The following is a 25,202-nucleotide window of genomic DNA, read 5'->3' on the forward strand; positions in this document are numbered from 1 at the left end:
ATTATTATTTTTTTAATTAGTGAACACATCTACAACAACGGATAAAAAAGATGTGAACAAAGCAGATTCCTCATCCTCTCAAACCCAGAAAGGTATATTTAGTCTAATCCTGTACGATGATGTCAGAATTCAGCATGTTGTGGGTTATTGTACGTGAAACCGCCTGCTCCGAATGTAATTTCTTATCATGTTTATGTGATTATGGCCTGGTGTTATACAAAAAGGCAAACACACACACAACACTCTAAAATACATTTTCTTGCAACAAAGATTCAACAATTATAACTTTGAAAGATATTTCATAATTATTTCTGCTGAGGAGATTATGTTTGCATGAATTTCAAATTATGTGCTTTTGTTGCCACCTGCAATGAATGTCTTGCTGCCTTGTATGGGGAACTCCACTTTAACCATCTGAGCATCAAAGGAGTGAGCAGTGCATTATTCATTTGAATGTAAACACACCCACATGCATTATGACACAAACTGACATTAAGTCAAACCCACATTTACTGTAAATATCTAACATGTATCAAAGGAATCTAACGAAATATAAATGACTAAGCTGTAATTCCTAGCAGCAGGAATAGATGGTGAATAAATAAATCAAGGGGAGTGAGTGAGTATATTGGAACTACTGATGTCCTCTCTGGAAAAGTGATTATAGTGGCTTGAAAACATATAGGTAAAAATTATATCTTGATACAGCAAAGTAAAATGCAGCAGAAAGCAAGAAAGTGTTTTACTTCTTTAATACAGTATTATACATTGCTTTCATTGACCAACTTTCCATTAATGATCCATCTATACATAGTGTGTGTCAATAAACATAAAATGTATAAAATATTGTCTAGATTGACATAATAATGTTTTAAACATGGACATTTGATATAAACATAGACCCTGAAGCCTTTTACATAAGTAGTAACACATCAATTAATAACACAAGTAAGAGAGCGCTTCCTGTGCCTTCCCATACCCTGGTTCGCATGCTTTCAAGTACGGCACTACCATTGCAATATAAATCAGCGCCTCGCAGTCTCTGATTGGAGTAATTCTCTGGATTGCCTGTTTTGCACCAATAATCCAGCCCTTTATGCCCTTTTGCGATACACACCTGACTGGAAAAAATAATACAAAAAAGATCCCAAAGACATTTGGCTTCTAGATTTAATTCTAATAATGCTGGTGTTCTAGAGCTGTTTTTCCCTATTTTAGACTGAAAGCTGCAAATTCTAATATACATTATCAGCCTTAGCTTGTTATTCAAGCTCATTATTTAATATCTGCATGCTATTGTTTTCACATTGGTGATGATAGAATGTATATGTTTATAAGGGATGGTTTATGAATTAGATTATTTAAATGCATTAAATACAAAAGTATATTGCTTTTATGGGCGGGGGAATGGCTTGCTGACCTACTGAGCAGAAGTGTATGTCTGGAGCTCCGGCTTCATGCACGGAAAATATACCTTATTGAAACAAATTTACTAGATTTTCTGACAGCAATAGATAACTTGAAACTTGTGCAGAGAGATGGGGTGAAAACCTAAAAAAATCGGCCTTTTCTGAGAACATAATTCTTCCTGATATCCGAAGATCCTTTATAATGCTGCCAACGCAGGCCCGACACAATGACTCCAATGACTCCAGTGACTCGGTTTACTCCCAGGACGAAGATAGACCTGAGACTATGCAGGCTGTTAGCGGTGTGCTGCTGGCAACTGACTCCAAAATGGACATATCTCCCTCCACTAAAGTAGATGTTAAATGGCTCCTCCTGGACTTGAGAGAGGTCTGGAAGGCCGACCTTGCAGGATTGCAGTCGGAGGCAGCCAAGTTACAGCAGAGGCTTGGGGTCTTTGAGTCCAGAGAGGGAAGCAGTAACTGGCGAATACCCACACTGAGGTGGAATCACTTACCCAGCAGGTTCAGCGCCTCTGGCATTTCTAGTGGCGCGACACCGCCAGAAAAAATATAAGGATCCCCAGAGCACCAGAAACAGTGGGCCCATATGCCCTGATGGAATTCATCCACAAAGTGATGCAGGCAATGGAGGTAAAAGGGGAAAGGTGTCAGCCTTCCAGATTAGGAAGGCAGCTACTGCCCCTGCGGACGCACCCTGAGATATTATGACCATCACCCAGGACGTAACCGTGAAGGAATCTGTAATGACCCGCTCTAGAAAGTACCCCAGCTTTGCAGTGGATGGCTGCAAGATTTCAGTGTTCGACCTACCTTTCTCGTTTTAGTGGACAGGTGCAAGTTTATGGCTGTGAGCAAATCCTTAGAGAGCAGGGCATCAGGTACAAATGGGGGATCCTAGGAACCCTGGTGGTGCCGAGTGGGGACACTGTACTTGTATTGTCTGCCTCAGAGGACGTGTCAACATTTTTGAATGGCATTAAACTACCACCTATCCCTCTCGAGATACAGAAGGGAGTTGTGGTCTTGAATGCGAACATTTCCAATGTGGTGCAGGAACGTAGATCCCAGATAGCAGAAGATGCACACCCTCTGCAGCAGCCGGGTCCTCATAGGACTTTCCATGTTCTAAAATGGCCTGTCGGAAAGCTTTTATACCAACCTTACTAGAAATACAAAACACAGTAATATAACTAAGGATTGCGGAGTTAACTCAGAACTCTCTAAGCTGTTCTTTTGTTGTTGGATTTATGTACCTCTTACAAGTGCCTTTATACTTCGCCTATGCATGCATATTGTCTGCATACCTTTTCCTTTGTATTTTTTTTAATCTATTCTCTGTTTTGTTAGACAAAAAAACAGTCACATTTGCCACATCAAAATAAAGAAAAATATAGCTTTTACAAAATAAGCTGCTAGCTACAGTGGCATCCAAACATATTTTATACAGTCTTGAAATGACTCATAGGGTGCTGCAGATAGAAGTTGAAAGATATTCTCCGAGGCATGTAGCGTGGTTTATTGCAGTAACTCACGGAAAGACATGCATGTATTAATGTGCACAGACAGACATGCTTCTGTATCATCTCTCATTCTCACACTCATAGCTTAAATCTTTTGGTTGTCATTCTCTATTTTACTCACATTCCTGCCTTGTGTTTTTGATTTTTGTTTTAATCCGCTCTCTTTTCTTTTGGGGTTATTCAATAAAGTGAGAATTTATGAGAATTTATTAAGGGATAATACATTTTTTATCAAAATTATGAGGGAATTGGAGATTTGTCCAGCTTCTCTATATTGTCTGAATATTTTAATACCTTTGCCTTCTCTGAATAACTTGATCTGTGATAAACATCTCTCTCCCACCACAATGTTATATTTTTTCATTTAAAACCTATTTCTCTATATTATTCTGCTTTTTATATATTTCTTTCTGCTTTTCCATAATGCTTCCTCCAACGCATGTGTGATAAGGTATGTTTTGTAAGATTTCTCATTAACATCAAGAAAAATAATTTCTTGATATTAGTGCGACCCTATAGTAGCGAACAAATAATTCTGTAAGAAGGTTTGCACAAAACAGGAGACCTCTCCAATACACTTTTGTTAGTAACACGCACAGCAAGCTTTGTTTCCATTAAATTATGCCTCTCAGGGAGGCCTAAAAATTTAATACTAATATAAATACAGTTCGCAAAAGCAGAAACCATGATGAGGGCAGCGTAAAGAAGCACTCAGGGGAAGCATAACCTCTTCATAGGAATAGAGTTGTCATGGTATGAGGAGCACCCTAGGTGCCAACTTACCTCAAGGGATTAGACCATTAATGAACAGAGTTTAACCTCAGAGTTTTGATTCCCACACCCATTAGCTCTTCCCACGAACATTTGTTGCAGTCAGAGATTTTAAACTTCTGACTAGGAGCCTCTCATAGGCTGAAAGCATTATCTGATGCTTTCAATACACCAGTAGCTCCCCATTCCCAAAACTGAGAAATGTTGGTACTCCTTCATCTAATCCCTTCAGGTAAGCTGGCACTTGGGGGCCTACATGCACCGTTGCAAATTAATTCTGATTAAGTTGTTATGGTGCCCATAGTTTCCCTTTAACTCCACAGTCAAGATAGCTAGTCCATTGAATTGGCAAAACAGTTAAATGGCTTTAACAGTAGTAAAGATATCAGGAATATGTGGTGAATTGAGACAAACATGATTTACCTTGTGATTTATTTGTGCCTGCTAGCACTTGTTTGGTAATTGCATCTAACATTTATCTAATTTTCTAAAATTGGCATGATGGCACTTGTTTGGTATTTTTATAATGTATCTAATATTAATCTCCCCTTTCAGATCAAAAAGAAGCAAAGGCAGAGTCTGCTTCAAAACCAAGTCATCATCCAGCAAAGAAACCTGCACCAGCTCCTCCAGTACCGGCCAAAAGCAAACACAGTGCTGCTAACAAGTGAGGGTGCTGACATCGAGTGTGTAGTTTAACCCCTTAAGGACCAAACTTCTGGAATAAAAGGGAATCATGACATGCCACACATGTCATGTGTCCTTAAGGGGTTAAAGGACTGAGAGCATATACCATTCTAGAATTCTGGCTTGCTCTCTGTATACATGCTAGCTCTCCTATGAGTAAGGGCGTTTAAGTCCGAAACGTTCTCCAATGCTTATGAATTCAATCAGATCATTGTTACCTGTTAGATTCCTTTATAAACATGAGTCAGTGATATCAATTCGTAATTGACTGCTTTAAGAAATGTGTTCCAGGAAAAAATAGGAGGCTGTAATAGATAATAATAGGAGGTAAGAAGTGATGGCTTAAATTTGAGTCCCCAGTTTTCTGTGAGCTACATTCCACTGTGCATCATGTAGATTCTAGATGCAGTGTTAGGGAATCTTCGGTACTACAGATGTTGTGTAGTGATGTCACGAACATAAAATTTAGGGTTCGCGAACACAAACTTCCGCAAAAGTTCGCGAACCGGCGAACCAGGCAAACCGCCATAGACTTCAATGGGCAGGCGAATTTTAAAACCCACAGGGACTCTTTCTGGCCACAATAGTGATGGAAAAGTTGTTTCAAGGGGACTAACACCTGGACTGTGGCATGCCGGAGGGGGATCCATGGCAAAACTCCCATGGAAAATTACACAGTTGATGCAGAGTCTGGTTTTAATCCATAAAGGGCATAAATCACCTAACATTCCTAAATCACAATGGATATGGATTGACACCTGGCATATGACATATTGACACCTTGACATATGGATTGACACCTGTCCTCAGAGACCCTGATACACACTGACACAGCAGAATAGGGACTGTTCCCCCTACATAGGGTCACTTGGCAGATATGGATTGACACCTATCCTCAGGGACCCTGATACACACTGACACAGAGCAGAATAGGGACTGTTCCTCCTACATAGGGTCACTTGGCAGATATGGATTGACACATGTCCTCAGAGACCCTGATACACACTGACACAGAGCAGAATAGGGACTGATCCCCCTACATAGGGTCACTTGGCAGATATGGATTGACACCTATCCTAATGATCCCTGATACACACTGACACAGAGCAGAATAGGGACTGTTCCCCCTACATAGGGTCACTTGGCAGATATGGATTGACACATGTCCTCAGAGACCCTGATACACACTGACACAGAGCAGAATAGGGACTGATCCCCCTACATAGGGTCACTTGGCAGATATGGATTGACACCTATCCTAATGATCCCTGATACACACTGACACAGAGCAGAATAGGGACTGTTCCCCCTACATAGGGTCACTTGGCAGATATGGACTGACACCTATCCTAATGATCCCTGATACACACTGACACAGAGCAGAATAGGGACTGTTCCCCCTCCATAGGGTCACTTGGCAGATATGGATTTACACCTATCCTCAGGGACCCTGATACACACTGACACAGAGCAGAATAGGGACTGTTCCACCTATATAGGGTCACTTGGCAGATATGGACTGACACCTGTCCTCAGAGACCCTGATACACACTGACACAGAGCAGAATAGAGACTGTTCCCCCTCCATAGCGTCACTTGGCAGATATGGATTTACACCTATCCTCAGGGACCCTGATACACACTGACACAGAGAAGAATAGGGACTGTTCCACCTATATAGGGTCACTTGGCAGATATGGACTGACACCTGTCCTCAGAGACCCTGATACACACTGACACAGAGCAGAATAGGGACTGTTCCCCCTACATAGGGTCACTTGGCAGATATGGATTGACACCTATCCTAATACACACTGACACAGAGAAGAATAGGGACTGTTCCTCCTACATAGGGTCACTTGGCAGATATGGATTGACACCTATCCTAATGATCCCTGATACACACTGACACAGAGCAGAATAGGGACTGTTCCCCCTCCATAGGGTCACTTGGCAGATATGGATTTACACCTATCCTCAGGGACCCTGATACACACTGACACAGAGCAGAATAGGGACTGTTCCACCTATATAGGGTCACTTGGCAGATATGGATTGACACCTGTCCTCAGGGACCCTGATACACACTGGCACAGAGCAGAATAGGGACTGTTCCTCCTACATAGGGTCACTTGGCAGATATGGATTGACACCTATCCTAATACACACTGACACAGAGCAGAATAGGGACTGTTCCCCCTACATAGGGTCACTTGGCAGATATGGATTGACACCTGTCCTCAGGGACCCTGATACACACTGGCACAGAGCAGAATAGGGACTGTTCCTCCTACATAGGGTCACTTGGCAGATATGGATTGACACCTGTCCTCAGAGACCCTGGTACACACTGACACAGAGCAGAATAGGGACTGTTCCTCCTACATAGGGTCACCATTTTTAGCCCAAGGCAGCTCATCTCATCAGGCCTTTTTTAGTCGAATGTATCGCCCAGTGTCAGTCCCTTCGGGATCCATCCCTCATTCATCTTAATAAAGGTGAGGTAATCTAGACTTTTTTGACCTAGGCGACTTCTCTTCTCAGTGACCATACCTCCTGCTGCACTGAAGGTCCTTTCTGACAGGACACTTGAAGCGGGGCAGGCCAGAAGTTCTATCGCAAATTGGGATAGCTCAGGCCACAGGTCAAGCCTGCACACCCAGTAGTCAAGGGGTTCAGCGCTCCTCAGAGTGTCGATATCTGCAGTTAAGGCGAGGTAGTCTGCTACCTGTCGGTCGAGTCGTTCTCTGAGGGTGGATCCCGAAGGGCTGTGGCAATGCGTAGGACTTAAAAAGCTCTGCATGTCCTCCATCAACAACACGTCTTTAAAGTGTCCTGTCCTTGCCGGTGTGGTCGTGGGAGGAGGAGGATTACTTTCACCTCTTCCCCCGTTGTGCTGTGACATCACCCTGTGACGCTGTGTAAAGCATACTTTTTAATTTATTTTGCAAATGCTGCATCCTTTCTGACTTGTTGTAATTTGGTAACATTTCAGCCACTTTCTGCTTATACCGGGGGTATAGTAGCGTGGACACCCAGTACAGGTCGTTCTCCTTCAGCCTTTTTATACGAGGGTCCCTCAACAGGTACGACAGCATTAAAGACCCCATTTGCACAAGGTTGGATGCCGAGCTACTCATTTCACGTTCCTCCTCAGTGATCTCAATGAGGGCTGGGGGGTTCTTCCCCCCCAGCCACGTACAACACCACGGGTACCAGATAGGTGACAACAAGCACCCTGGGATGCCTGTTGTGGTTGGTCTTCCTCCTCCTCCTCAAAGCCACATTCCTCCTCTGACTCCTCTTCCTCACAATCCTCTTCCAGCGTTGCCGCAGGTCCAGAAAGCGATGCTGATAAGGTTGTTTCTGGTGGTGATGGTGACCACAACTCTTCCTCTTCACGCTCATCTATGGCCTGATCCAGCACTCTTCGCAGGGCACGGTCCAGGAAGAAAACAAATGGTATGATGTCGCTGATGGTGCCTTCGGTGCGACTGACTAGGTTTGTCACCTCCTCAAAAGGACGCATGAGCCTACAGGCATTGCGCATGAGCGTCCAGTAACGTGGCAAAAAGATTCCCAGCTCCCCAGAGGCTGTCCTAGCTCCCCGGTCATACAAATATTCAATAACTGCTTTTTCTTCTTGGAGCAGGTGGTCGAACATTAGGAGTGTTGAATTCCAACATGTCGGGCTGTCGCAAATCAAGCGCATCACTGGCATGTTTCGCCACTGGATATCTGCAAAGTGCGGCATGGCCATGTAGGAACGCCTGAAATGGCCACACACCTGCCTGGCCTGCTTCAGGACGTCCTGTAAGCCTGTGTACTTATGCACAAACTGTTGTACGATCAGATTACACACATGTGCCATGCACAGCACAAGTGTCAACTTGCCCAACTTCAATCCGTTGTCACAAACCACTTTGCCGATATCCAGTTGCTGCGGAGTCAGCCACTTTTCCACCTGTGCGTTCAGGGCGGACAGGAGTGCTTGTCCGGTGTGACTCTCTGCTTTCAAGCAAGTCAAACCCAAGACTGCGTGACACTGCCGTATCCGGGATGTGGAATAGTACCTGGGGAGCTGGGGGGGTGCCGTTGATGTGGAGCTAGACGCAGCAGCAGAAGAGGACTCAGCCAAGGAGGTTATGGAAGAGGATGGAGTAGGAGGAGTAGAGGAGGTGGCAGGAGGCCTGCCTGCAAGTCGTGGCGGTGTCACCAACTCCTCTGCAGAGCCACGCTTGGCAGTATCCCAATAGCCACAAATTTTTTGAATGCCTCAGTCTCCACCAGCTTGTATGGTAAAAGCTGTCGGGCTAAGAGTTCAGTTAAGCCAGCTGTGAGACACCGGGCAAGGGGGTGACTTTCTGACATTGGCTTCTTACACTCAAACATGTCCTTGACAGACACCTGACTGTGGGCAGATGAGCGGAAACTGCTCAAGGCGAGAGACGGAGTGGCGGATGGTTGAGAGGGGGCAAGGAGGACAGCAGTGGTTGATGTGGCTGAAGATGCTGGACCAGGAGGAGGATGGCGGCTTTGAGTTTGTGTGCTGCTTGTACTCATGTGTTGATCCCATAGGCGTTTGTGATGTGCGATCATGTGCCTACGCAAAGCAGTTGTACCTAGGTGGGTGTTGGACTTCCCACGACTCAGTTTCTTTTGGCACAGGTTGCAAATGGCATTGCTGTTGTCAGAGGCAGACATACAAAAAAAATGCCACACTGCTGAGCTCTGCAATGACAGCATTCTGGTGGTGGACACAGCATGCGTTGATTGGCGTGCTGTCGGGCTGACCCCGGGTGCCGATGCATGCTGTCTGACTGTGCCACTAGCTCCTTGCGACGACCTCCCCCTGCTTCCAACTCGTCTCCTCCTCCTCTCTGTCTCCCCATCTCAACTTTCGCCCTGTTCTTCTTCTTGCCGAGCGGGCACCCACGTGACATCCATGGACGCATCGTCATCATCAACCGCTTCACTTGTATCTGACAACTCAGCAAAGGAAGCAGCAGCGGGTACAACATCATCATCATCACACCGTACGTCCATGTGTGTAATGCTGCCTGACTGAGACATAGCCCTGTTATCTACATCCTCTGGCAATAATGGTTGCACATCACTAATTTCTTCAAACGGATGTGTAAATAACTCCTTTGACATACCAAGTGAAGCGGCTGTGGTGCTAGTGTTGGTGGTGGCGGCAGGCGGGTGAGTGGTATCTTGAGAGGTGCCCGAAGCTAAGCTGGAGGAGGATGGTGCGTCAAGGTTCCGAGCGGAAGCTGTAGAAGATTGGGTGTCCTGTGTTAGCCAGTCAACTATGTCCTCAGAACTTTTCGAGTTCAGGGTACGTGGCCTCTGAAAATTGGGCATTATTCTAGGGCAAAAGGGAATCACAGCACCACGACCACAATGGCCCCTGCGGGGTGGCCTGCTTCTGCCTGTCATTTTTGGGGGGGGATTAGTGGTACTATGCGTGCAAGCTACTGTGAGACCAGATATGAGTGGCAATGTGCACTGGCAGAGTACACGCTGTTGGCCTGACACACAGACGCTTGAAGACAAGTAACTGCTATTCAATCTATAACAGTAAAAAACAGTTTTTTGGTTTTAAATGCACGCTATTGTGACACCAGATATTAGTGGCAATGTGCACTTGCAGAGGTTGGCAGAGTACACGTTGTAGGCCTGACACACCCGCTTGAAGACAAGTAACCAGGTGCGGATCCAGAGCCTGATCTCGGGAGGGGCACTTGTAGATTATTTAAATAAATAATCCAGACACAATAACCACTACAGCTCAGTGTAGTGGTTATTGTGCCAATAGTGCCAAGACCCCCTCCCAGAGTAAGTAGTCAAACTGTTTAAGAACAGTTTGACAACTTACCTGAGGTCCTCTGGGAAATGGGGCTGTAGTAGGGCAGAGGAGCAGTGGTATGTGTGAGTGGTGCAATGTGTGAGGGGTGCAGTGTGTGTGTGTGTGTGTGTGTGTGTGTGTGAGGGGGACAGTGTGTTAGCAGTGTGTGTGTGTGAAGGTTGCAGTGTGTAAGTGAGGGCGGCAGTATATGTCAGGTGTGCAGTGTGTGTGGGGGTCAGTATGTGTGTCTGACAGTTACAGTGTGTGTGTGTATTGCAGTGTATGTGTGGGGCAATGTATGTGTGTGGGGGCAATGTGTTTATGGGGGGCAGTGTGTGTGTATGTGGGGGCAATGTGTGTGTATGTGGGCAGTATGTATCTGGGGGCAGTGTGTGTATGGGGGGCAGGGGCAATGTGTGTGTGTTTATGGGTGGCAGGGGCAATGTGTGTGTGTTTATGGGTGGCAGGGGCAATGTGTGTGTGTTTATGGGTGGCAGGGGCAATGTGTGTGTTTATGGGTGGCAGGGGCAATGTGTGTGTTTATGGGTGGCAGGGGCAATGTGTGTGTTTATGGGGGCAGGGGCAATGTGTGTGTGTGTATGGGGGGCAGGGGCAATGTGTGTGTTTATGGGGGGCAGGGGCAATGTGTGTGTGTATGGGGGGCAGGGGCAATGTGTGTGTGTATGGGGGGCAGGGGCAGTGTGTGTGTGTGGGGGGCAGGGGCAGTGTGTGTGTGGGGGGGGGGCAGGGGCATTGTGTGTGTGTGGGGGGGGGGCAGGGGCATTGTGTGTGTGGGGGGGGCTGGGGCAGTGTGTGTGGGTATGGGGGGCTGGGGCAGTGTGTGTGTGTGTGTGTATGTATGGGGGCAGGGGCAGTGTGTGTGTGTGTATGTATGGGGGGCAGGGGCAGTGTGTGTATGTATGGGGGGCAGGGGCAGTGTGTGTATGTATGGGGGGCAGGGGCAGTGTGTGTATGTATGGGGGGCAGGGGCAGTGTGTGTATGTATGGGGGGCTGGGACAGTGTGTGTGTGTGTGTATGGGGGGCTGGGGCAGTGTGTGTGTGTATGTATGGGGGGCAGGGGCAGTGTGTGTATGGGGGGGGCAGGGGCAATGTGTGTGTGTATTGGGGCAGGGGCAATGTGTGTGTGTATGGGGGGCAGGGGCAATGTGTGTGTGTATGGGGGGCAGGGGCAATGTGTGTGTGTATGGGGGGCAGGGGCAATGTGTGTGTGTATGGGGGGCAGGGGCAATGTGTGTGTATGATAAGAAGGATGGGGGGGGGGGGTTATGTGTGTGTGTTTTTTAATTTAATTAAAATAAATATATACTTTATGTCCCCCCTCCCTTCTTACCTTTACTGGGAGGAGGGGGGACATCTTTCGTTCCCTGGTGGTCCCAGTGGGGATTCATTGGTGGTCCCAGTGGTAGGAGTGAACTCTAGCCCGCGCTCCAGGGCTAGAGTTCACTCTCGCGAGATTTGGAGCATTGCCGTGGTAACCGCGGCAACGCTCCAAATCTCGCGAGAGGAGGACCCGGAGGAGCTGCTGGCTGAGCTCCCGGGTCCTCTCTCCCTCCCCTGCCGGCTGTCAGCACAGTGCCTGTGGACCGGGGAGGGAGATCTCTGATCTCCCCGGTCCGCAGGCACATTGCAGCGCTGGCACTTGGGCAATGCCAGCCCTGCACTAGCCGGCGGGGGGAGAATCGGGGGGGCAATTGCCCCGTTGCTCCCCCCCTGGATCCGCCACTGCAAGTAACTGCTATTCAATCTATAACAGTGAAAAAAGTTTTTGGGTTTTAAATGCACGCTATTCTGACACCAGCTATGAGTGGCAATGTGCACTTGCAGAGTACACGCTGTAGGCCTGACACACCACACAACTAACTGCTATTCAATCTATTACAGTGAAAAAAAAGTTTTGGGGTTTTTAAATGCACGCTATTGTGCCACCAGATATGAGTGGCACTGTGCACTGGCAGAGTACACGCTGTTGGCCTGACACACAGACGCTTGCAGACAACTAACTGCTATTCAATCTATTACAGTGAAAAAAAAATTTTGTTTTTAAATGCAAGTTATTTTGACACCAGATATGAGTGGTGGCACTGGGCAAATGGCACAGTATCCACTGTGAGCCTGACACAGAATCTGGCAGGCAACTGCAATTAGATTACACACACAAAAAAAAAAGCAGACTGATGTTCTAGTCCTAAAAAGGGCTTTTTGGGGTTCTGTCCTTACAGCAGAGATCAGATAAGTCCTTCAGGACTGTAGTGGACACTGAATACACTAGCCTAGCTATACATTTCCCTATCAAATGAGCAGCAGCTACACTTTCCCTCCTCTATCTAAGAATGCAGCTTCAGAATGAATCTAAAATGGATGCTGTACTGGAGGTGGGAGGGTCTAGAAGGGAGGGTCTGCTGCTGATTGGCTGGAATGTGTCTGCTGACTGTGAGGCACAGGGTCAAAGTTTAGTCAATGATGACGAATAGGGGGCGGATCGAACCGCACATGTGTTCGCCCGCCGTGGCGAACGCAAACACGCTATGTTCACCAGGAACTATTCGCTGGCGAACAGTTCGGTACATCACTAATGTTGTGGACTACATCTCCCATAATGCTCTTACATAGTCATAATGCTGGCAAGCATCATGGGAGATGTTATTCGCAACATCTGGAGTGCCGAAGGTTGTCTACTCCTGCTAGAGAAGAGCACTAAGGTTAGTCAATACCGACTTAATCCATTGTTCCATTTTTATACAGGTTTGTAAACAGTTAGGGTTATTCACTGAAGTTAGAATCACCCGAAATTCAAAGTGAATATTTAAATTTAAATATTTAATTCTAGTATTTAATTTGGCTATTTTGGCCTTACATTTGAAATTCATTTTTAATTTCTGGCAATTCTCACTTTTTTTTTTTTCCAATAATGTGAGCGAAATGTATCATGTCCAAGCAAAACTTTAGTTTGCAAAATGAGATTAAAATCATAAAACTTGGCACTTTTATATAAAAGTGATAATTATTTTCATATTATAAATTACTCCTTTCAGGCCTGCTTCAGATTCTCAATCAAAACTTGCAGAAGATGGAAAGGAAAAGAGCACTAGTAAGTTACAGTTTGTAACAGGATCACACTGGGTTGTAAAATTTAGCTCAAAATTGTAAAAACAGCTAAAATCTTAAAAAAACAAAAACAAAAAAAACAAATGGTTTATTTTAGATGTCCCTTATTTGGTAAATCAATTCTGCCTATTTCACATTATAATGGCTATCCTATTAGGTCTATTTTTTATGTTGTACTCAGAGAAGTAAGTACATGTACATCCCAAACTTTTTAGTTTATTTTTTAGAGTACATTTTTGCTTTCCTAGATACTGATAAACTCTGTATAAAAAATAAATAAAAAAAATTCAGCTATAAGTACAATAATTACAGACACTCCTTTGTAATGTGAAATATATGAAGGATGTTTATTTTTTGCTCTGCTATTGTCACCTTCTACGAACTGAGACGCTAGGATGTTTATGGCCTGAATTAAATCACCTGGTGTAATTGTTCCCCCATTTCTTTATTTTTTTTACCTTCAGGGTCATCTCAGGCTCCGTAGGGTTGCTTGAGATGTGGTACACTACCAGCCTCCATGGAATATATGTTGTATAATAGGGGTGCCCAAAAGGTAGATCCCCCAGATGTTGTAGAACTTCTCCTCCCATGATGCTTTGCATGCCTTTAGAATGACAAAGTATCATTGAAGGTGTAGTTTTAAAACATTTAGGGATCTACCTTTTGGGTACACCTGTTGTATAAGATAACATGGTAAAAATGTTTAATAGTGAAATAACTCATTCCTGTTTAAAACTCACCATACCCATAAAATGTAACAGTCAAGTGTAGTTACCAGTGTGGCATATATACTGTTGTAATAAAAATTATTCAACACTCTCACTGACTAATACTTCTTAATGTGTAACTTACTGTCTTCACTTTACCAAAATAATAATTTGTAATTTCTTTCGTTAAGTTTCGAAGTTCACAAACAGTTATTTGATTCCATTTGATTTTCCTGTACAGACACTTTAGAAGGTCTGAGAGTATCGTCTGTGAAGTTAGCACATCCTACAGCTGAGAGGCCAAAGATCCAAGGCAGGAGACCGCCAAAGACTAATGGTCTAAAGGTAACCACATGAGAGATAACATGCTGGTATAATTTTCCATAAATATCTCTTTTATTTACATAGATGAAACATATATAGATGTCCTATATGTTGATTAATTCTGTGACACTTATGTTCTGTTTTGATTGATGTATTTTCTGTGTTTTTAAAGAATCTCACAGAGCCAGTTTGTATAAAGGAGGAAGAGCAGGTGAATTCTCACATTAAAAGCCCTACATCTGCAAAGGTAAAACTCACTCAAACTATGTCCTGTTAGGGCCTGTCTTGTTCTGATATTGATTGAATCAGCAAATATATTTAGCTGGGTATTCGGAACATGTCACACCAGGGAGTTCTGCCTCACTATCTTTTTTTCCCAAAGTGTATGTGTATATTTGTCAACTTACGAATTGCTTGTATGCCATTTACCATGTATGTTTTGCTTTAAATGTATCCTAATGTCACATATATCTATATAAATGCTTTCTATATATGTGTATATAATCTCTGTATATCCAGATATCCACCTTTCTGGGAAATGATAACCAGCATTACTTCAAAAATAATTAATCAAATTTGGATCCTATACTATGCTAAATATGTATTTTTCCTTAGAAACTCATATGAGATTGATTTATCATTAATGCAAAATTTTAGTCAATTGAAAACTGATTTGCAAATGTATGTTGGGCAGTCAGTATATTAGTACTGTAGACTTCAGCGGGACATTTATATATCAATAATTTTCTTACAATGTTGCTGTCATTTTTTTTCAATAAAGAATTCCTTTGAAGAATAATAATACAGTGTGCTGTTGTGGTTATGGTGCTGTAAGCTTTACTTTAACTATATTCTAACACAATATTTATCTGTCAACTCCAGCAGTGTTGACTATTTAGCGTCCATCCACTTTTTACACTTCAAGTTTAATTGTACTGCTACACTTGCTTTTCTTAGAGAGGCCTTGTCATGGTCCAAACAGAAGATGTCACTTTACCACATATTAATGGAATGGCTGTAGGCCATAATAAGCCATAAGGAATGGAAACTCCTATAATTTGCACACATTTTTTAATTTGCCACCTGTATATATACAGTGTTCTCTCCGATATTATATGCACCACATGTATTGTTACACAGCCCCGTGTTGGGGTAGGAGTACCAAAATACATTTCCATATAGAATGATGGAGTGAACTAAGATTGCTAGCCTGTATTGTTTTGATTATAATGCATTAGAAGAGGAGTGGAAGAAACTCGTATAGCCGTATAAATAAGAGTATGCATTATTCTAAGAAACTTAGAAATAAAATTACCTAAATCAATTTTAAAAATTGTGTTTCCTTCACCCCATCCCAAAAAAGTCTCTCTTCTACAAACAAGCTTTAGCTTTTTATAAGAAGATTTATCAAGGTCCTTTCCTAGGGCAAGGTGCTAAATATTGAGACATTCTGCTGGATTACATGAGAATTGCCACCTGTTTAGCTGAAAGCTTAAAATGCAAACTATGTGTACATGGTTCTCAATGCTGTTTTTTGTCCATCTATATTTTAAAAAATATTATTTTATATATATATATATATATATATATATATATATATATATATATATATATATATATAAATAAAAAGAATTTTACCGGCACTCGTGGATTTTCTTTTCCAGTTTATTACGATAGGTACTATTACAGTCAAAAGGGTCTTTTGTGTCCTGATGAAAGCTCCGATCGGGAGCTGAAACGTTGACTGTAATAGTACCTATCGTAATAAACTGGAAAAGAAAATCCACGAGTGCCGGTAAAATTCTTTTTATTTATATTTATTTGGAACTGCGCACCTGGTACCAATTTTCAAAGTTGGAGTGCAAGAGTTATTTTTCTATATATATATATAACAATTTAAAATACTTTATTAACATTTTATTTTCTACATATCGTGTTGACAAATAAATCTCCATACCTCTTCCAGTTTTCCACTATTGGTCTACCTGCCATGAACTACAGATTTAATAATATTTAACTCTTCTAGGCTATGCCAAAGTTTTCCACCTCATCAGGCCAAGCCTCCACCCAGACTACAAAGACGAGCTCACAGTCTCCTTCACTCCATTCGAACAAGCAGTCTGTAGATTCAGTACAAAGTGCGCAAGTGGAAGAACTTGCAGCGGAGATTAAATCCCTTAAACTTATGATGGAAATTCTGAAAAATAAACATTTGTGAGTAGCTTCAAATTGTTGTCAATTCTGTTTTGGGTTTATATGTTATACAATTTAAAAGGCTACAGAGGAGAAGGGTAGGGTTGGTGGTGGTTGGTATAGAGTTAGATCCTATAAATTAATTGAGGCCCCAGACATATGAGACATTTAATAATCAGGACTGAAAATGTGAATCGTTTTGAGTTTTTCTCTAACTTTGAAAACAATTATTATGAGTAAAATGTAGAAAAAATGTGTTTATTTATTATTCCCATTTTTATTCAAACTTAATATTTTAGGTATTCATATAGGATATTAAAAGAAAGCCCTTTGTGTTGTTTTAAGTGCACCCAAACACATTATATATTGTTTTTTTTAATGAGAAACCCTTAAATTACAGTAGAACAAACACACACAAACAGATTCTAGGTTTTGTTTTGGTTCAGAACTTGGACAATTGCCTCTGTCCTTAAAGGAACTGTTTTGGGACCAACCCTTCCCCTCCAGTAAGGAGGGAAAAAAATGTTTGTTCAGTGGTGCTCTGTCCAAGTGTAGCCTCTCCTCCTTGACGGAGACATTAATCTTGATCCAAATATCTGATGGATTTGGTTATTGATTTCCCTATCTTGCTATCTACAGTGTAACTTTTGCACAGATGCCCATTTATGTTCCTAATTTACTAATTTTCCATGTACATCTAGATTAACTAATTTTATTTTACTCCCATACACTCCAACCACCATTAATGCCCAACCCTGTCCCTAACTAAGAAATGTGTGTGGCCTATTTTACCCTTACCCTAGAGTCACACAATGTTCAGAAAATTTGCCTTTTGTGAGTCCAGAGCACTTGGAGCAGTAGGAGAGCTGTGTAAGAGGAGTATGCAGTGCATCCTGGGAACTACACACACCATGAGCTCCTGTTCCACTGCTGAATTAAGGCACCTAGTAGTCACTTAAATGGGGGCGAGAGCATATTTCCAGTAGGGGAGGAAAATTGTAATATAACTTATTTTTGGGGTTAAATAGAGTGAGAACTGTAAAAACTACCACATAATAAATAATTGGACGATTATAAAGTAAAAATTCTTACATTAGGACGTATTTTAGTTTCTGCACTGCCTCACGTTATGCAGAGTTTCTTCAACATAATATATTACCTTATTTCACACTAAAAGCATTTGCTTCTTTTATCTGTGAAAATTCCACTGCTTCATCAAGTATAGCATAAAAGCAGGCAATGATAATGATAAGACGGGCTTTGGGTAAAGGAATTTACTTACCAAACATTGTGGGTGCAGTTCTGCTGTTTGTTCAAGTCTGTTTAAATATGACACTTCTGTTGTTGTGTATTCCCCTAAGGCTTAATAATTTAAATAAATAATTTATCTTAGCTGTGATATGTTGCAGCTTGCTCAGAGCAGACCTTAGAGAACTCATACAACACTGTTAATGAAAGAGGTCCTTTTTTCATTATGCTAATGCTGGTTGGTGCAAATTCATACAGGGTTATTAATTAAGGAGTGAACTGTCAGGAATTGAAAGTTAGTTAAAAGGAAATTTCAAATTTAGACCACAATCAGAGCATTATAAAAAATCCACAAGTCTAATTATTCAAATTGTCTATTTTGGCCTATTATTTAAAAATCACTTTGAATTCACCTTTGAGGGTTATTTACTAAACTCTGAGTTTGAAGCTAAAATAGCCAAGCTGTGACTATAGCTGAGTTGGAGAATTTGTTTAACTCCGTGACTTCAGATTCAGTTTTGCAGTTCAAATTACATTTGTTAAAATTCAGAGTTTAATGTATGCTATGTGAACTGTCTTATATTCACTAAACACATGCATCACACACATATGTGCAGTCATAGTTTTTATGCGGTGGGCATAAAAGTGTAAAGAAATGGTAGCAAGGAAAATGGTAACGCAAAACTTTTTCTTAAGAACAATCCACTGCAGCATGGAAAGACCCCCTAATTTGGATTCATAGTAGTAGGACATTTCATTAGTGACAATGGTTAACTCCCCCTCTACTGTCAATCAATCCTTTAACTTTTCAAAGCTTTCATAGGTCTCTCCTGTTTTTTATTTTATTTATTTCTTGGTGTGCACATACATTTTTTTTATCATTGTGCACACATGCCTTTTTCCTTTCTCTCTATTTTTCCTCTCTTTCTCATTTTTAGCTGCTCTTTAGGGATAGTAAAGGTTAGGGTGACAAGTAAGGAGCAGAACAGTGATGGGTTATAAGCTGGGGGAACATGGTAAAACGCGTAGAGTGAGATTGGTTGTGTTTAATACCTTAGACAATCTGAATATGACACATAATGTCCACTCTATCTGTGCAGGAAAGACATGGAAGACATAAGAGGAGAAATTAGCGAAGAGCGTATTAAACGATTAGCGCTGCAGGTAAGCAACTAACTTTATAGTAATGAGTATGAGCTGAAGATGTGTGACTTCACAATATAGACAAGCCTACTAGTTAAATAAAGGAGCAGACTAAAACAATATATACATATGTATTTCACAGATGGAGATAGAAAACTTGAAGGTATCTTCAACATAAATCAAGTGCAAGAGATGGGCTGATCCCATGAATCATTTGAAGTCACTGCCAATAACACCTATGTATGTGCTGCCTTCAAGGAATTTGCAGATAAAACTGATGTGGTTTATTCTTGAGGAGGCTTCACTCACAAAGCAGACGCTAGAAAGATAAATATTGAGATGGAACTTAATAGATGAGAGAGAAGTATAATCTGCCATTTATATAAAATGCCTGCAAAATAACAGACAGACTTTTCAGATTTTGCTGCTTATGCTAAGGGACACTGTAGGCACCCAGACCACTTCATCTTATTGAAGTAGTATGGGTGCTGTGCCCTTTTGCACCTAGTGCTGCAATGTAAAACATCTTCACAGACCTCCAGCGTTAGATTTTCCCCATAGGAAAGTATTAAATAATGCTTTCCTATGGGGAGGTCTAATGCGCCCGTGGCCATTTCCGCGCATGAGCATTAGGTCTCCCCTGCCGGCTGACTTTGGTGTGGGAGGAGGGTGGGTGGAGCCTGATCCAGCGCCGAGGGACATCAGTGCTGGATTCACGTAAGTGGCTGAAGGGATGGGTGGTCATGAGGGAGGGGGGCACTGTAGGGACCTATAGTGCCAGGAAAACGGGTTTGTTTTCCTGGCACTATAGGATCCCTTTAACTGGTCTGGATTATACTCTCTTACGGAGAGCTGTCCCATGTATGTATTCATGTCACACAACCTGCATCCTTAATGTGAGAATTTAGTGATACTGGAAATTATACTGGTTACAGTGTTGGATGAAACAAACGTGAATCATATCCTGTTTTATTCTTCTGAAAGTCAGTTCATATATATTTTAACCCAATACATTAACAATTGAATTATAGGCACTGAGAGATCTATAATTTTTTATGTATAGTTTTCCTTTACCTGTTAAAGGTGCATTGACAGAGCTGGCCCAAGATTTACTAGCATCTGAGCAGACATTTGATTAAATAAATATTATTTTAAAAATATTGCAACTTTGCTACCCTACGTTTTCTTCCAACTACCAAGGATCAGAAATATTTCTGACCCTAGTGTTCCCTTAGCTTTCTAGGTAGGCAAGTTCATCTGTCTGCTTTCTACTAAATGCTGTACTGCTGGTGGCTAAACCATTCACAATTAGCTTGTTATTAAAAATAGAAACAAAGAAAATTGAAAATCACAGTTACAGAAACTGTAACTTCTAGACTTTTTTTTTTACAACCTAAATGCTAACAAAGATGTCGGGTGTGACATTAAGGAAGCAGCATGTCAAGTTTTTACTGTAACTGCATGGCATAACTTCCACAGGATGACATGTATGTGCTTGAAACATCATGGGAAGATGGTGGCAATTTCATCTGGAACTGCAGCAGAGTTAAGTGTGTTAAATACCTACCTCAGCTGTACTTCTCACTCCAACATTGATTCCATAATGTAATGCTGGAAAGTAGTCGGAAAAGTGGCAGTGGAAATCTACACAATGTCGGTATAGGTCAGGGGTGCCCAAAAGGTTGATCCCCAGATGTTGTAGCACTGCAACTCACGTGATGCTTCTCATGCCTTTAGAATGACTAAGCATCATGAAAGATATAGTTTTAAAACATCTGGGGAATCAACCTGTTGTGCACCACTGGTATAGGTTGTGGTAGCTTTGAATATCCCTTTAAGCAATTCAGCAATAGTTTCTCTCAAAATAGTTTCTCTAGATTCATTGCTTAGGCTGTTGTGTCTGAGTTATGATATGTTACAAAAAGGTTAGGCCAAAATAAACAAGTTTGAAAAAGTCAGTTTTGACTAAGTTGTTTTAAAAATGTCAGATGACAACTCACGTGAATACTGAACTTGCTATGTTTTTAGGCAAAATCCAAAAAAACTGTGCTGGATTTTTTATTTTATTTTTATTAATCCAATTCTGCTATTCTGGTCTAAATATATTTGTTGGTTTTCCTTTCAAAACTCACTGCTTTGTAAATAAATCCCTATGCTTTTTCTTACTGATGCCTAAACAGTCCTAGTTCTGGCATAACCTGGCTATTCCTGCATTCATCTATTAAAAAAAAAAAAAAAAAAAATCATACATGTTGGTTGTGTGGATGTTCTAGAAACCGAACAATAAATAAAGATCTCAGATTAACAGTTACTTAAGTGAACACATTTTTAACATTTGACCTTTATTTAATATTTTTGTTAAACTTTTCGAATGATTTCAAAATGTTTGATGTATTTTAAAAATGAATTAATATTTTGATATATATATATATATATATATATATATAACAATAAGTATAGCTGCACTCACGGTTGGAGATAAAATCTTCAATGCTTTATTTAGGATCAAGACTGAGGAAAGTCCACAAGTTGGACTGAATCGTCGATCCTATTTTAATGAATTAAATAAAGCATTGAAGATTTTATCTCCAACCGTGAGTGCAGCTATACCTATTGTGTTTTTGGATATTTGAACCCTGGCTGGCACCCGGCAAAGAAATGTTGTACTCTTATAGCTTGAGTGCAAGGACTCTTACTGTTTTATATATATATATGTATTTTTTTGATATTTCAATATTTAAAAACAATTAAAATCATTTGAAAGGTTTATAGAAAAATACTGTATTTTGAAAAAAAAATATTAAATTGAGGGCATTGTTCTTTATATAATGAAAATACATAATTTCCAGTTCATGTTTCTCCATTCTATCTAGTGAGTAAGGCAGGGGGTTAAAAGTAGTACCAGTATTACCTGACTTGCATGGCAGAAGCAGAATAGCTAACTGATCAGAAAGATGTCCAAAGCAACCCATCCAGTTTGAAAAAACAAAACCGATATATTGATTAAAAGAAAAAAAATGTATTTTTTTTCTAATTGGGATATAGAAAAAATGATTAGCTGTAAGTATTATCATTACCTACTTTATGCTAAGTATACCTGTATTCACTTGACATCTTCCCATAATATACCATGCTCTCGGAGTGGTGTTACGTTTCACCAACCCACCATCCACTAATGCCCCTTGTGCAAAACCCTTTTAATGTATTTGTTACTACTCTTATATTTCACCATCATCGAAACCAGATCTCCCATTCATGCAAGTAGAAATGAGGAATAGGAAAGCAACACATTCATCTATCAGTGTCTTAGGTGTAATAAGACCATGTGTTCATTTTATTGCCCTGGGCTCTGTAATAAAAACAAAATTAGAGAAGATTAACTTGTGGAATTGTAAACACAGACTTCCTCCCTAAAAACAAAGATAATGGTCTAGTATGCTATATGAAAATATTCCTGGATATGTTTGGAGTTTATTGTGAATGTCTATGAAAGTGCAAATTCATGCTTTCATTTTGTCTATGAGACCATTAATAAAATGTATCCGGGGGTAGACCTTTATTTTGCAATCTCTAAGGCACATACCTTACCTATAGCAACACTACCTACAATGTAGGGTTTATTTGTTGTGACGTTTTACTGTAACTTTCATGTCATCCCTGCATCTACTGGAAAATACTCTTACAAAATACCACTGGAAAAAAGTGCAAGACATTACAAGCCATTAGACCATGAGTTAAAACTATGCACAATGAAGTCTAAAACGATTGTATAAAATGCTTCTGTTGTCTGGGTTACATCATTCTATTTTATTGCAAAGTTATTTTCAATAAAGATATATATTTATTCAGAAAATGTCTTTTTTTTATTTTTTTACTTGTCATGGGCCTACTTTTCCAGCGTTGGTTTTCATTAGTCAAAATAAATGCTTTTTTTTTTTTTATATGCTTGCCATCTTACTTGATGAATCAGTTTTTGCCACCGTAGATGTAATAGATGTAATAGGGCACCTTTACCACACTGTACCCTATAACGATGCAATGTTTTGTGGCCTCAGGACATACTTGAAAACGAGAGAATGTCAATGTATCTCTCCTGGTAAAATATTTTATAAATAAAAAAAAATCTTCAATGTGGTAATACGTATATATGATCTAAACCTGTAGGAAGTCACCACAGTATTTGTTACAGCAGATGCTCAGCAGAATATATGCATATATTCATACACTTCATTGCTGTTCACAGAGCACAGGATGTGGTAGAAATAAGACTGATTTAGAGGGTCTGTTGACATTTGCTTGGTATTCATATTTCTTGACAATTTTTTTTTTTTTTTTTTAAATCTTCCCAACGTAATTATACAGGAATCTGCCATTTGCTGCATATTTATATATGCAGCACTAACTGGGGATTGTTTTTTTTAATGTTTTAAATTATTATTATTATTTTTTTTTTCACCATTCATAAACTGGTAATGCAGTGTGAAGACTGTAGAAAGTCTATGTCAAAGGTTGGGCTGGGGAAATTAGCTCTGGGAAAGGTAGAAAAATGCTACCCCCCTCTGGATATTGCCTGAAAACATTTTGGATTGATATTCTACATTCTTTCCTACAGAATAGCAATGATAATCGCCACATTCCTGTACATGGACTGTACACTGTTAACTTATGTTACCTCTCACGTTGCAAGAACCTCCAGGCTACTGGAACACATTGCTGCCTATCCAGAGGAATCCATGAAAAGTATCTAACCCTGTGGTGAATTAAATAAATAGTTCTGGCATTTCGTTATATTTCTAAAAATCAGTTGTGGGATGTAATTGTCATAGAACCCACCAAGTGACACTGGTATAGCTGCATCTTTATTACGTACGAGATGCAGCACTTGTCCATGTTGCACCAGTGTCCTTGCAGTGCTTAAATGTTCCGTCAATGTTTTATTTGCAGGGTTAACCTGCCTCAAGTGGCTGTCAATATGACAGCCACCAGAGACGCTTCCGCAAAACAGCAGAGTAGAACTCTCTTAGTCAGGTGGCATTAGAGAATGATCTGATTGGTGCAGCATGACTTTTTGGGTTTTCCTATCGGAAAGCATTGGATAGGCTTAGTTTATTGATCCCATTGATCTCAGCCAAGGAGGCGGAACCAGCAGCGGAAAGAGCAGCATAGCATGGAAAACAGGGTAGGTTTACTCTCGAGGAGTTAACTTTTAACCCTTGCAGGGTGGCCCAGTCAATTAAATGGTAACTTTTTGTAAGATTGGAGACAGTTCCAAAGAAATGGTGCAGCCCTGGCAAAGTCTTGAAAGTGAGAGCCAGTGGTGTAAGTACAATTCTAATTTACCTTTTCTTTTTAGTACATGCACATGTTCTATACACTTTTTTAAAAACATTTTTTGTAAAGAACATTTTTTTTTAATGCCAAATACTTGCTATAATACAGAGCCAAACTGGCAAACCAAAAAGGGTATAACTTTCAACCCATAACACTCACTTTGCAGTGGGTGCCACCTAACAGAAGCACTTATTAAAGAAACCAGTGCAGTTACAGCTTCTTATTAAGGCCATGGGGTGATACTGTATCAACAAGTGCATTCACGTGACCTCTCAAGGAGAATCTTTTCTCTGTTACCCTCGTAGTAAGAAGTAGTGAGCTTTCCAGAATTTGGTAATGCAGTTGGGAAATCTGATGTTTGGCAACGGGTTGTCTGACTGTGGATTCCTTTTGGTTTTGTATTGGCACACTCTCTTTTAGGGCATAAATCGTCTTGCTAACATGACCCAAAGTGCATGGGCATTTCAATTAGTACATGAAAATGTCTATTTGATTGGCAGATAGAAAAGCCTTTAAGCTTACAGTTCTGGCCTGTTCAAGTGTGAAAGCAGGTGTCTCCCAAAATTATCAAAGGTTGCAATTGAGTCATGGGAAAGTTACATTTGTGGGTCTGAGAGGAACAACTGTCGCCGTGACACATGAGTCAGCATTGACAAACATTCTCTTAAGATTTCTCCCCCTTGTCTGGGTTGATCTCTGAATAAATAACACATTTCCTCATTACACTGGAGTATATGAAGATCAGACCATGTCCCTGTTTGCCGAATATTATTGGGAGTTACACTCCTTGTAGGCAGCTGCTGCCATCAACCCCCTATCAATAGTTATATGCTGGCAGCAGAGTTACAGAAACAGAATTGTGCACTTTTC

General features: G+C 41.1%; 1 protein-coding gene across 5 annotated transcripts in view; it reads left to right on the forward strand.

The window, feature by feature from the left end:
- SH3D21 (SH3 domain containing 21) overlaps nucleotides 1-19,706 on the forward strand; it is a 122,502-nt gene extending 102,796 nt beyond the window's left edge. For 4 of the 5 annotated variants that reach the window (XM_063454532.1, XM_063454542.1, XM_063454551.1 and 1 more), the window contains exons 15-22: nucleotides 21-92; nucleotides 4,277-4,388; nucleotides 13,314-13,369; nucleotides 14,335-14,438; nucleotides 14,590-14,664; nucleotides 16,444-16,631; nucleotides 18,959-19,022; nucleotides 19,144-19,706. In XM_063454532.1, the coding sequence (XP_063310602.1) occupies nucleotides 21-92; nucleotides 4,277-4,388; nucleotides 13,314-13,369; nucleotides 14,335-14,438; nucleotides 14,590-14,664; nucleotides 16,444-16,631; nucleotides 18,959-19,022; nucleotides 19,144-19,179 (707 nt within the window). In that variant the 3' untranslated portion in view covers nucleotides 19,180-19,706. The remainder of the gene's footprint in view (nucleotides 1-20; nucleotides 93-4,276; nucleotides 4,389-13,313; nucleotides 13,370-14,334; nucleotides 14,439-14,589; nucleotides 14,665-16,443; nucleotides 16,632-18,958; nucleotides 19,023-19,143) is intronic. The other variant, XM_063454561.1, reaches the window with a different exon arrangement.
- The last annotated feature ends 5,496 nt before the right edge of the window (nucleotides 19,707-25,202 follow it).

Source organism: Pelobates fuscus, chromosome 1 (assembly GCF_036172605.1).
Source record: "Pelobates fuscus isolate aPelFus1 chromosome 1, aPelFus1.pri, whole genome shotgun sequence".
In the NCBI taxonomy this organism is placed as follows: Eukaryota; Metazoa; Chordata; class Amphibia; order Anura; family Pelobatidae; genus Pelobates; species Pelobates fuscus.